This window comes from Chenopodium quinoa, unplaced genomic scaffold (assembly GCF_001683475.1).
Source record: "Chenopodium quinoa cultivar QQ74 unplaced genomic scaffold, ASM168347v1, whole genome shotgun sequence".
NCBI lineage: Eukaryota > Viridiplantae > Streptophyta > Magnoliopsida > Caryophyllales > Amaranthaceae > Chenopodium > Chenopodium quinoa.
The window spans coordinates 3,609,515-3,624,591 of NW_018742204.1; the positions used below are offsets into that span (position 1 = coordinate 3,609,515).

The 15,077-nt window shown below is 31.1% G+C and overlaps 1 protein-coding gene across 1 annotated transcript; it reads left to right on the top strand.

Moving 5' to 3' along the window:
* The first annotated feature begins 6,791 nt into the window (after positions 1-6,791).
* On the top strand, positions 6,792-9,856 carry LOC110683264 (protein FAR1-RELATED SEQUENCE 5-like). Its single transcript, XM_021859932.1, has 2 exons — positions 6,792-7,577; positions 9,464-9,856. Exons 1-2 carry the CDS (start codon positions 6,792-6,794, stop codon positions 9,854-9,856), a joined length of 1,179 nt encoding a protein of 392 aa, XP_021715624.1.
* The last annotated feature ends 5,221 nt before the right edge of the window (positions 9,857-15,077 follow it).

The window sequence follows — 15,077 nt, forward strand, 5'->3', positions numbered from 1 at the left end:
ATATTTCAAGCGTTAATCCCCTAGCTTGAACCCCACTGTGATCATACACTAAAGTACGGTGCCGTCCAAAGGGAAAGAAGATAGAGCAAAAGAGTCGCCAACAAGTTTTTTAGGAACCTGTAAACCGTTCACGAGGTGAAGGTTACATTCCTTAACGATCCAAGAGATCGTCAACTCCATAAGGTCTTGAACCAAATAGGGTTCGGGGATGAAGGTACAAATCCAACCTAAAAGAGATTGAATCTGCCCTAATAATAGGCCTCTACTTTATTCAGATCGTATTCATGTGCGCTTTCTGATTAACATGCAATCAATAGGATTAACCCTAAACCTATTTATCTATGTTGGTTGAATATTAATGCACAAACAAAACTATTATTGGCGATCACTTGAATTGTAACCAAATTAACCCTAAACAAGATTATCAATTATCTTATTAAGCGTGATTACAAGTACAAATTCCCTTTAAACATGCATAAAAGGTGTGATCAAGCAATAAATAAATATCAAGCAACATAATAAATAATCATAATAATAATTATAATCATAATCAAAATAATAATTAAAATAATCATGTTAAAGCATAATAATAGCAAGATCCTAGGCATGATACTAACAAGATTAATAACAAATCCTAGCATGTTACTAAGCAATAAAGATCATATATTTAACCCTAACATGATACTAACATGAATATTAGGAAAGAAAATAGAAGGCATCATACTTTTAATCATATTTGATACTATATTCTTTACCCTAGATATGATACTAGGAATATCATAATAACAACCTAAGCATGATTTCTATATCATAATATCAATAAATCATTTAAAGCACTTCTTGGATTCCTCGTACCTCTTTCTAATAACAAAATACACACGTTAGTAACTTCAAGGAAAATAATAAACAAAACAATTAAATTAAATAATTGAAAGAGAGATTTGGGACCAAACCCTCAGAAATTAAACCTTTCACATCTAGGGCGAAGGCAACTTCGAATATGGCTAGGTGTTTCTAAATCTAATGAATGCGGAATTTTTATATTTGAGAGAAGGCTAGTTTAGAAAAGAGAGAGAGAGAATAATCAAGAGAATCTTGATGAGATTTGGTGAATGAAAACGGAGTTTTTAGGACGCTATTTATAGAGAAAGTCAGCCAAAAAGATAAAACATCAAAAATAGAGTTCTGACGCAAAAGGCCAGATTAGCGCCAAACGCTGACCTTAGTGCCAGGCGCTAAGGCTAGCGCCAGGCGCTACAGCTGGCGTTTGGTGCTGACTAAGAAATCGACGCATTTTCTTAAAATCAGATAGAAATTGCCGTATAGGAGGATAAAATTGTATTTTCCTCAAAAACGTTCTTTCATTCTGATTAAAATTCTAAAAAGTCAACAAAATTCAATTTATCAATGCTAATTAAATTAGGAATGAAAAGAACCTTCTAGAAGAATCTAGAATACTAAAACCTTTCCTAATTGCATTAGGAATGATAAATCCATATTAGGCCCTCCTCTAGATCATTGGGCCGCATATAAGGCTCAAACCAGGCCCAGGTTGGTAATTTGGCCATAACTTCCTTAATATTCATCGGAATTGGGCTTATAATGTATCGTTGGAATGCTCTTTTCAAGCCCTATCCAACTACACTATTATTGGACCCATATCATGGACCAACCAAACTGGATTGGCTGTTTTCTTAAAATAGGTTTTCAAAAACAGAGAGAAGAGAAAAGAAATTAAAACTATCCGCAACACTAAACTTTTCACACTTTCACTTCATTCGATTATGATTCGACGTGAAAGGTACTCATCACTGGATTTGGTTTTGGGGAGACACAAATGGGTGTCTACAACGTGTCATCCTAGGGTTAATAAAAAATGGACCAACCCCTACTTGACACGTGGCATCCCAAAGAAATGGGAAAAAGGCGGCCTTCATGGCCCAAATCCCGAGAAAGCCACAATGCGGCGTAGCCCACGAATGATTTGGGCTCGATGACCTAATTAGGGGCACAATTCCCGAGGACCCTATAAATAGGGAGATTCCCTCCATTTGGAGGACACGTTTTACCATTTATTACACAATTACTCTTTGATAGAGACATCTTGAGCTTGGAATCCGAGAAGATACCCACCTAAATTTCCGCACCTTTTTACTCCTTTTCAAGTTACTAATTTGATCGTCGGAGGCGGAGCTCCAACTAGTCGGAGTCTCCGTTGTTTTGCAGGTACAGCTCACGCCGGACCAGACTTTGTAACGTAAGTCTCCCAAGGGACAAAAACACAGGTATTGTAACACCAAGAACTCCACCACTGATTATTGTTTGGAACAAGGACATGGTGAATGAGAGAATGAAGTTGGAGAAGAAGGATTATGGATTAGGAGCCGTGTTACCAAGAATCTAAATTCAAAGGGCTTTTCTCGATGTACCAGAGAAAACAAATAAGGTTTGTTTTTAAAAAAAATACAATGTTTGATAATCTTGTTCATAATATTAAAATTTATATTCATAATTTTTGTTGTTGCGATTCAAAAAAATAAGTTCTATATTTAGGGGTCGTTTGGTTCGCACGAGGGAATCAGAATGGAATGAACAAAGGGAAAGGAGAAGAATGGAATGAAAATACCCTATTTTTGCTTTGTAGTTTGTTTTTAAAACAAAGGGAATCATTCCTCCACCATACCACCATCACCACAACCACCACACATTTCATCAAATTTTCACTTCCCACCATTTCCATACACCGCCGCACCTCCTCCTCCACCACTCGCCGCACCTCCCCCTCCACTCGCCGCGCCAACCCCGATCTCCCCTCCCCCGAAAAACCAGCCCTATCCCCGAAAACCCTAGCCCCAATCTCCTTCTCCCCCAAAACCGTCGCCTGGCCCTCTCACCACCCTTGAAACCCTAGCGGCTAGGGTTTCGAGGGTGGTGGGAGGGCCAAGTGACTGTTTCGGGGGAGAGGGAGATCAGTGCTAGGGTTTTCGGGGCTAGGGGTGGTTTTTGCGGGGCTAGGGTGGTTTTTGCGGGGGAAGGGGTGCAGCGTTGGTCGGGAGAGGTGCAGCGGTAGTCGGGGGAGGGGAGGCGGTGGTCTGGGATGGTTTTCTGGTGGTGTTGGTAGGTGTGAAGGTGGTGATGTGGTGGTGTGAAGGTGGGTAGGGAAAGGGAAAGGGAATGGGAAAGGGAAAGTCTAGGGGGTGGGGAATGGAGTTGGAAGGCTTTGGGGTAATGAGGAGGTTAAAGGGAATGATTAAAAGTGTAAAACAAACATCAACAAAGGGAATCGAGCTAGTTGATTCCCATTCCCTTTCCTTATTACCCCCAACCAAACGGCCCCTCAATATCTGGCATATTCATATAAAAACGTATTATGTTCATTATTTTGCTATTGATGTCCGTAATATGATACTGAATGTTCATATTCTCAATATGTTATGTTAATTTTGTAGGAGCAATTCATGGAAGTGTTTATTGATCTGGCTAAAACTCTAGGTGGATATTTGTCAAAGATGGCAGCAAAAATTAACCGTGCCAAGGAACTATTCCCAAACAATCTCCTTTTAAAAACAATGGAAGAGTTCATTGAAAAGAACACTACTAAAAATTAAGGTTTTTGCGACCGCCTCTAACGGTCGCAGAAAATAGCAAAAACGGTCGTAAAGGGGTGGTCGTTATTTCCTTGGTCACAAAAAAAATTACGACTGTGTGACGGTCGCAGATTTATTGCAACCGTTTTTGTTATTTTCAACGACCGCAAGGGAAACGGTCGCAAATATTAATAGTGTTCTTGGAAATTAGCGACCGCTTTTGGCCATCGCTAAAAGTTAAAAAAAAAACAAAAAAAAAGAAATAACGCACCACCGCTGCTCTTCACAGCCACAACCCCCACCACTTCTCACACCCAAGCCAACTCCACCCAGTGCCCTTTCCCAACCAACCACCTTTACCCACCATAATCAACTAAAAAATCAAATCAAAAATAAAATTAACAAAAATCAACCCAAAAATTGAAACGAAAATAAAAAATACATAGTAATATTAACAAAAATAACAAAAATCAAACCCAAACAGTAACAAAAAAATATAATGAAAACGAAAATGAATCCCAAAATGAAAAAAAAAAAATTAACATTCGAATACTGAAATTCGAACAAAAAATAAAAATAAAAATCGAATAAAAAATCAGACAAACAAGTATAAACACGATAACATACCTTAAACCTAGAGTTGACTTCGAATTTCACCTTAGATTTGGTTTAATAAGGCGAAATTCGACAATGGTCGAATTTGACCTTAAAAACCATCAACTTGTTTAGCTATAAGATTGTGACGATGGAGATATTGGTGGTGGGCTAAAGCTTGACGGTAGAGGTCATAGTGGTGACGGTTGGTGTCGGTTGAATGTTTAGACGATTTTCAATCTATTTCTTTGAAGTGTGTCTGATTTCCGACGATAAAAGTCAAATAATGAAGGAGGAAAGGAGGAATGATGGAGGAGAAGAGGAATGGAGAGAAGGAAAGAACGGAAGATGAAGACAGACCAACGTGAGAAGAGAGAGAGAGAGAGAAAGAGAAAAGAGAGATGGAGCAGCTGCTGAAAGTGTTGAAAAGGAATTAGGTCTAGGGGTTAGTGGGCTTTTATACCCCTTTTTTTTGAAAAAAAAGAAAAAAAAAAACTAATTACGACTGTTCAAAACGGTCGCAACTAGCGACTATTTGCGACCGTGTGTTAAAACGGTCGTAACCTGCGACCATTTTACGCGGTCGCAACTACTTTATTTTTAATTAATTTTCACATGTATTTATTAAAAAATAATTATTTAAATATACTTGCGACGGTGTAAATGGTAAAAAAAACGGTCGCAAAATTACGACCGCTTTTAAAACGGTCGTAAAATTACTACCACCTTTAAAACGGTCACAGATTTCTAGTTTTACGACCGTTTTATTGACGGTCGTAAAAAAAACGGTCGCAATTTGACCGAATTATAGTAGTGGAAGTTAAAGGAACCTTCAATGTTTAGTCGAGATGAAGAAGTGTTTGGATCTGAATCTTTTTGCGTGCATTGGATGAGGTTGATAGACAGTACTTGCAAAGACTAGCTGAGAGGATAGCAGCAGAAAAGAAAGAAGCAGAAAGGAGAGGAGAGAGAATCGGATACTAAAATTTCAGAGTTTGCTAATAAAGGAAATACTTTTCGCTAGCTAACGACATCCCCATTCATCAGCAATCCATGCCACGTAATGTGTCCCCCCCTTTTCCCAGTCACCAGCACAGCAAGCTAAAAGATTCAATTTAATTTCAAAAATGCCATTATGAGAAACAGAAAATGTTTCTCATTAGGAGTAACTGGGGCTCTCTCCTTAAATTCGAAAAGTGATTTACAGGTAAAAGAGAGAGAATTTCAGTGATAATCTTAATTGGGAGAGTCGCCATTGTTGTTGCTCAAACTATGGCAATTAATAGATAAATCCCAACAAAAAAACAGAGAAGAGAGAAAGAGATTTGGGGGGAATTAAAAGGGTTTAAGGGAAAAACTGGGAAAAAAGCAAACAAAAATTGAGATTATAGAAGTCATGCGCGTTGCATGTTTGTAACGAAATTCAACGACTTCATTTCCTCAAATTTCAGAGCATTCAAATCTTCAAATTTCAAACAATTTCAAATAAAAAAAATGGAGAAATCAAACAACACAATGATGACTGAAGTAGAATCTAATTCACCCATAGAATCAATTTCTAGCACAATTACTGCTGAAAAAGTTACAATACAATTCATAATTTCAGATTGTTTTTAATTTCAAATAATATTTGTTAAATGTAATAGTGAATTTGTATTATGAATTTCGATTTATAATTTACATGCAAGGCAAATTGAATTTCAGATCGTATTAAATTTCGATTCAATTATCGTATGTAAATTCGAGTTAATTTAGACCTATAATATGCAATCAATGCTTATGAAATTACAGCTCGTTATTAATTTTGAATGAAGCATAATTTAATTCAATTTCAAATCGTAGTTAATTTCGACTTATAATTTAAAATCAATGCTAATTATTTTCCGATCGCATTTAAGTTCGACAAATAACTTGCAATCAAAGCTATTTTAATTCGAATTGTATATATAGATGTCGTAGAAAATTAATTTAAATTTGAATCTATATTTATGATAATTTTAAAGTAAAATTCAAATATACTAATACGAATGATGTATGCAGCAGATAATGTAATTATAGAAGACAACATCAATGAAGAAAAAGATGCTGAAGAACGAGATGAAGATGCTGCTATAATAGGTATATTGATAATTAAATGCTCTGTAATTTAATGATGTAAATGCAGACAATTAATTTAATATTCATGACTAATATTATTCTGACTAATATTATACTTGATTGTAATAATTTATTTCCTGACTAATATATTGTAATTCCTGATCTGGATAACCTAATTTCTGACTAAGAAATGCTAATTCCTTAGTATTATAAATTTTAAAAAATATTTAATTACTGTGTATAATATTGTAATTCCTGACAAAAAATACGGTATGATATGAGTTATATTTACTTTTGTTGCAGATTATTACAAATATGACAAGGATGAAAACATAAGTAGATGTTTAGTAGGTTATACTGTGTTGAACTACAATGATGGATTTTTTTTTATACAAAGCTCATTCAAGATCATTTTGTTTCACTGTCAGAAAATCAACAAAAAGAAGAGATACCAATGATAAACTATATGAGTTTTATTTTAGATGCTCTAAAGAAGGACATACAAAGGGTAAAATGAAGATAGCAGGTGAACAACAATCAGTAGAAATACCCATATTGGGTAAAACTGATGAAAGAAAGAGAAAAGAAAGGGAGGTAAATGAAACAAGAACTGGATGCAAAGCTCATATTCGTTTTAAGAAAAATACAGAAGGTAGATTTTTTGTTCTTGCACATAAGTTGGAACATAATCATGAACTGGTAATAACAGTTCAAAGACATCATCTAAGATCAGAAAGGCAAATATCAGCTCCAATGGATGAGCTAATTGAGAGCATGATTGAGAGTGGTATTAAACCAATGGATGCTTATAATTATATAAGCAATGAAGCTGGAGGAGAAGAATGTGTAGGTCATACTAAGAGAGATCACCTTAATTATGTATCAAGGGTGAAAATGAGTATGGTTGAAGGTGGAGACATGCAAAATGTATTAAACACCCTTCAAGAAAGAGTAGATCAAGATCCCTCATTCTTTTATAGATTGAAATTTGGAGAAGAAAATAATGTTGTGAGCTATTTTTGGCGTGACTCCCAAATGCTTGAAGATTTCAAAGCTTATGGTGATGTTTTAATCTTCGATACAACATATAGAACAAACAAATATGGGTTGATATGTGCTCCATTTGTTGGTATAAACAATCACTGGAAAACAACAATGTTTGGATGTGCATTCATAACTGATGAAAAGACTGATACATTTGTTTGGCTGCTTTCAATCTTCAAAAAGTCAATGTGTGGAATTGAACCAAAATCAATCTTCACTGATCAAGATCTTGCAATGAGTAACGCCATACCAGAGGTAAGCAGTTTCAGCTTAATATTTGTATTTGTATTTTATATTGGGATATGTTTTGTATCAAATAACTTAACACAATCTAAGTAATTTTTAATATAGCTTAATTATGATATTTAAGTTTTAATTCCTGACAAAAGTAATATAATACCTGAATAAAACTATCTTATTCTCATTTAAAAAAACTATTTAATTATTAAAATGATTATAATCCTGAATTTTTTTTTAATTCCTGATAATTATAAACTAATTCCTGTCCTACATAATGTATTACCTGAAAAAAAATATTAAGCCTGACTTAAATCAACCAATGCCTAAGATAAAACAAATTATATCTGACTAATATTATCTAATTCCTGTCTAAGTTAAATGTATTTCAGAGTTAAAAATATCAAATACTAAACACTAATTAAACTCTGAAAATATTTAAATCCTAACTAAAATATTGTTATATCTGACAAGAATAATTTTATATCTGACTATAATATACGAATAGATGACTAAAATTTTATATCTAATTTAAACACTTTAATTCCTGTGTAAAAATAAATTAAAAACTAACGTGAGTTATTTAATATCTGACTTTGAATCTTTAATACCTGACAAAAATCTATCAATTACTACCATGATTTATATAATATCTGACTGTAAAATGAAATTATTTGATTTATGTTGTCTAAGTAATGACTATAACTTTGCTAATTCCTAATGAATCATGTAATATCTTATGAAATAATATAAAAACTGATGAAGAAAATAGATTTATAATTGACATTATTTATTTAATATGTGATTAAAACACTTTAATTTCTGACTAATAAATTGTTATGCCTGACAAATATAGATTAATAACTGACATGAGTTATATAATATCTGACTTTGACTCTATAATACCTGAAAAAAATTTATTAATTACTGCCATTATTTATCTAATATCTAACTATAAAATGAAATTATTTGAATATCATGTAATTCCTTATGAATATCATGTAATTTCTGATCAAAATAATCTAAAAACTGACTAATATATTATTATGCCTGACAAAAATAGATTAATAACTGACGTAAATTATATAATATGTGTCTGTTACTCTTTAATTCCAGACTAAAATATTATTATTCTTGAGTAAAATATTATTATGCCTGACATAAATCAACCAATACTAAAGATAAAACAAATTATACCTGACAAATAATATCTAATTCCTATCTAAGTTAAGCTTATTTCTGAGTTAAAACTGATGAAGAAAATAGATTTATAATTGACATTATTTATTTAATATGTGATTAAAACACTTTAATTTCTGACTAATAAATTGTTATGCCTGACAAAAATAGATTAATAACTGACATGAGTTATATAATATCTAACGTTGACTCTATAATACCTGACAAAAATTTATTAATTACTGCCATTATTTATCTAATATCTGACTATAAAATGAAATTATTTGAATATCATGTAATTCCTTATGAATTTCCTGTAATTTCTGATCAAAATAATCTAAAAACTGAAGAAAATAATCAAATTGTTCTATAATTGTTGTAGGTGTATCCAAATTCAAGACATAGATTATGTCTATGGCATTTACAAAAGAATTTTGTATCACACTTTGGAACTTTAAAAAAACAACCCTGAATTCAAGAATATGTTTCACAAGTGCTTAAGTGGCTGTGATTCAGAATCAGGATTCGAAGATGTCTGGAACAAGATGGTTCAAAAACATGGATTAGAAAAAAAAAAAAAAAAAAAAAAAAAAAAAAAAAAGTGGTTTGATAGGTTATTCGAGCTACGAGAAAAATGGTGCACTGCATTGAGCAAGGATATTTTCTCTGCGGGAATCCTTTCATCTCAAAGAGTAGAAGTAACAAACAGAGCAATTTCATTTAAGGCCAACAGAACCACTAAACTTTTGGAGTTCTTTCATATATTTGAAGCTACTGTGAGAAGATGGAGAAGCACTGAAAAGAGTGACAACTTCAGATGTACTACTGAGAAACCAAAAACAACAACAAAAATCTTAAAACATGCTGCTAAAGTTTATACTCTGAACTTATACAAGGATTTTAAGTTGGAATTTGACACCAGTCTAGGAGCATATGCAAAGGAAAAGCCAACTTCAATGCAATACGTCAAATTCTTTGATGTTTCTCTTGATGAAGATTATATGCACACCTATCAAGTCATATATCACTGTCAAAACAATGAGTTTATGTGTTCTTGTATGTGCTTCACAGAGACTGGATTGATGTGCTTTCACATTCTCAAGATAATGCAAATGTAGAGATACATTCTGAAACGCTGGACAAGGCTTGCTAAATCAATGATATGGGATGAGAATGAATCAGGTACGTACATACTTTGTTATTTTAAAATTTATTATTTGTTAATTAAATATAAAATAAAAGTATTATGACTCATAATTATAAGAACTTATTCCTGACAAATATTATATTATTCCCGACGAATATTGTCCTTTTTCTGAAACAAATATTGTTAAATCTGATAAAACAATTTAATTATGACAAACATAATTTTATACCTGCTATAAATATTATTATTTTTTATTAATATAAACTTATTTATTACAAACATAATATTTACAAATAAACTTATACATTAATACCATTTTCTGCTTCAGTAGGAACCCTCTCATTACCATCAGCATGAAAAACTCTAATGTAAAAATTTGAATCATTATCATCATAAATATACAGTCTTTCTCCTTCAACAATATTATTTGATGATACAAAGCTTGTCCAAGCATCATCAATAAACAACCACCACGGGTTCCTGTATTTTGTGGTACGCTTAACACTCTAACCTCCCAAAATCTGCCATTATTTCCACGATAGACTCTAACTGGACCTGTGAACTTAAAAGAAAATCTTTCCAATCTGCAGGAAGTGGCTGAAATAAAATAAATAAATAAATAAACACACACACACAAAATAGAATTAAAACATTAAATATTTACTAAGACACAAAATAAAAATATAAGTATAAAGCTAAATGTTTTTACCAAACTAAGCCGATAAATTGATCTGAATTTAACAAAACATTTTGCCAAATTTTCATAGAAATCAGCCATTTTCTTCAAAATTGTACAAAAGAAAAAATAGGACTCAACCTTATATGGAAACAATAGAGGTTGTTAATTTAAAGTTTTTAATACAAAAGGCTTGATTTAAACAACCTTTAAATAGAAAATAGTTATGTATGAATAGCAATAATTGACATGTAATTTAACAGAAGAAATTATGACTTTTGTCTTTTTTTTATGACCTTTTCATGATGGAATAAATTATTTTGAAATTATATGACTTCTTCAGTCTTATATGATTAGTATGACTTTTTGATAATGCAATTAAATACTTTTTCAGTTTTTTAAAGATTTTTATGACTTTTTGAAGTTGCAATTAAATACTTTTTCAGTTTTATATGACTTTATTTTGACTTTAGTCAAATTTGTATAACTTTTTGATCATAAAATATATTATATTTTCATATTTTATAACTTTTTATGATACATGAACACTTATGACTCAAGGGGAAAACAAAATTGTTTTTACTGAAAAATTTAACATTATTCCTGATATTTAGATTCTTATTTCTGATTATACAGATGTTATTCATACTTATACGTATCTTATTCCTGACATTGTAATCTTATTCTTGATATATATGTATTGTTATGACTGACAATAATAATATTATTCTTGATATAGATATATTTATTCCTGACCTATATTATTTTATGACAAATGTAATAATTTTTTTTTTGTTAGGAAATGCAACTACAGGTCATTCATTAATAAACACTCCATGGAGGCAATCAATAACAAAGAATTTCTACAACCTTGTAAGTATATGTCAAGGGAACGAAGAAGCAATAAAATTATGTGACGATGCTTTGGAACAAATGTATATATCTGTAAGAAAAGTGTTCCAAACAAATGAAGAAAAAATTCGTGAGCTTGATGAAGAACAAGAGAGAAGGAATGCTGTAAAAGATCCAAAACGACCAAAAACAAAAGGAAGGCCAAAGAAAAATAAAATAATTAGAAGGCATTTTGAAAGAAGAAGAACAACAACTAGAGATCCAAATCCATCGTATTTTTGCATACACATTAATGCTAAAAGCCCACAATCATAATTTTTGGTGGTAGTCTTCCAAGTAAAAACTGGAGTATTCCATGTCAAGTCAAGAACTTTTTCTACTAAAGGATGTTCTTTCCTTCACAGAAAAAGATGAACAACTCTAATTTGTAAATATAAATATATATATTTATATATATAAGCATCTAAAAGTGTAATATTTAAGAAATAAAATGAAATAGTTACTAGACAAAAAACTTACCAAATACTTATCAATAAAATCCAAGTGAGTTCGATCAATGTCAGTCCTGTTATTTATCCAATCTATATGTGGAGTTATACCAGGAATAAAATTGAAAATCATCATAGTATAGTGATTTTTGTACCAAATGGGAAAGAATACTGCAACAATAAAACAAAAAAAAAGTTAAATTATTATAAGTTATAAACCAATACCTGATTTAAACTTTTATATTTTTATCTGTTAATTTTATAAACCATCAAAGTCTAGTTTTATCTGAGTTTTATATTACAATATTTGACTGAATGATAAATGACATATATAATCTAATACTTTATAATTCATGACAAATAATATCTAATTACTAATTATAATAATATAATTCCTGACAAAATATTGAAATCTTTGATAATTCCTGACTAAAAATATCTAATTACTGATTATAATAATATAATTTCTGACTAAATATTATAATAATATATTATCTTAAACTTGACAATGTTAAATCCAAAACTTGAACTCTTAGACTATAAAATATTAATATCTGACTTAGATTGTTAAATTCATGACTAAAATTTAATTCCCGATCAATATACCTTAATTCCTGAATAGAATAATAATATTTAAGACTTAAATTGTTAAGCCTGACAAAATACAACAATACATGAGATAAATCATCTAATATCTGACTAAGCATAGTAATTCCTGACTAGTAAAATCTTATTCCTGATTATAATAATTAAATTCATGATTAAATATTGTAATGTTAATCCAACACTCTAAACTCTAAGATTGTCTAATTACTACATTAAATATCTTTATACATGAAAAAATTAGATTAATACCTGATTATAAAAGCTAGTACTTGAATTTAAAAATATATTACCTGAGTTAAAACAAGAAATAAATTTAATAACTTACCAACTCTGCTTCTACTATGTTTAACTTTGGAAAACGATCAACCCATTTTTCAATGGAAGCATAAACATCATTAGCATCATGTTTTCTCAATTCCATATTGAGCTCAAATTTTTTCAACTGCTCCTTAAACTTTGCATATTCTTCTAGATTATTTTCCAAAGAATTCAAAACTTTTTCCTGTTCTTTTATCTTCTTGACATCTTTTTTGTAATTTTCTCTATTTATTAAATATCTCTGTATAGTATCCTACAAAACAAAAAAAAATTGAAACATATATTATGTTATATACATAAAAATTCCAAAGATTATAAGTAAAGATAAAAAAAAATAAAAAATAAAAAATAAAAAAAAAAAATAAAAAACTTACAGCAACTCCAGTAAAAAAAAAAACAAATCTCTTGTACTGAAATATTCCTCTGTCAGCTATTTGGCTCTCTTCAAGATTCAAAGCAGAAGCCCAAGTATCATGAATAGCACTATTAATCCAGACAGAGGGGCGCACCGAACAAAACTCCTCTTTCACCAAAATAATATTGCTTTGGGAAAGATCTTCAGTTTTAAACTGACTGATAACATCACCAGTATCTTGCACATACAGACTACTGTTACGCGCCTTAACTCCCTCATCTTCTCCTGTAGGATCTAACTCATACAACTCATCGTATTTTCTAAAAATGAGGAAGTCACACATATATCTTTCATGCTCACTTAAATTTTTCAGATACAGAGGCTTATTTTCCTGCAAACTCCTAGAGACAATCATTTCTCGATTTTGAATCGGAATCTTATCAATAGGGGGATCTACCCAATCTGAATCCAAACTAGATGCTTCCATATCAGCCTGCAATTCCAATAGCTGTTTATCTCTTAGATATTGCGATCTCTCAGCCTTTTTTCAGCATATGCATCAGCAGCAATAAATGTAATTTCAGGAGGGACATTTTCATCGGTAGGAAATTTGTCCACATCAATTAACTGAATGTGAGTTTTAGGAGGCTGAGGTCCTATTTCCATAAACTCGTCTTGAGATAAATCAGCAGCAGTAGGAGTAGGAGTTTTATCTATTACAATAAGGGTAGGATGAGGAGCACTAGGAGATTGTAGAACTTCAGTTGGAATAGATTCATTAGCAACCGTTTCCGTTTCAATATATTTATTTCTCAATAAATCTAAAACTACAGTTGTATCTCTAGGCTGAGCTTCCTACAAAAAAAATAATATGTATTAAAATCAAAAACAAATAACTTAAATACAAACAATAATAACCTATACTAATTAATGAACTAAAAATTCTAATTCCTGATAGGAATATTCTTATTACTGACAAAAGTAATCTAATAGCTGATTGAATAAATCTTTTTCCTGATTAAGAATGTATTATTTTGAAAAAAAGAAGTTAATTTCTATTCAAAAAATTATTATTCCTGACTAAAATATTCTTACTACAGATAGAGGTAATCTAATAACTGACAATGACAACTTTATTCCTGATGAACAACTAGAGTTATAATTTACATCTGAACAAAATTGTATCATTTCCTGCACAAATCATCTAATAACTGACTAAAATATAATTATTCCTGATACAGTAAATCTAATTAAAAACCCAACAACTATATTTTAAATCCTGACAAAAATATTCTAATTACTGACAAAACTTATATAATATATGACAAAATAAATCTAATTCCTGACCAGAATAATTTAACTCGTGAAAAAAATAACAAAAAAAATTACCTGATTCACAACATCAATAGGTGATTGATGTTCTTCTGTAACTTTACTCTGACCAACATTATCAGATTTAGTAAAAACCTGAAAACATATGTATAACAGAAATAAAAAATAAATAAATTTATTTATATAAAATATTCAATTTTAATACAATAATTACTAGTATTTTAATAAATTATTCAAATAAAATACAAATATTAGACCTTAGATGTGATGTCATCATCTTTGTCATTTTTTGTTTCTTCTTCAACAGTTACCGAAACTTCTTTTCCGGTAACTTCTGCAATTTTCTCCTTTGATGGTTGAGGAGAAGGAGAAGTAGGGGTAATTAAATTAAATTTTGGCATAGACTGATCTCCCATGGAAAAACTCATACCTTCTTGCACAATCCTAGCCTGATTATCATTCAAACCAGCAGAATAAATTTCATTGAGTCCCCTAGCTTTCCTTGGTTTTCTAGGAGGTGATGTTGAATAACCAAGAACACCCTCCCCACCAACTGAACTAACCA

What these genes read in the sequence shown, in the direction of transcription:
- LOC110683264 (XM_021859932.1), top strand. Translation starts at nt 6,792, where the DNA reads ATGAAGATAGCAGGTGAACAACAATCAGTAGAAATACCCATATTGGGT. An exon ending in TGAGTAACGCCATACCAGAG is followed by an intron (nt 7,578 to 9,463) that starts GTAAGCAGTTTC and finishes ATTTCATTTAAG; the next exon opens with GCCAACAGAACCACTAAACT.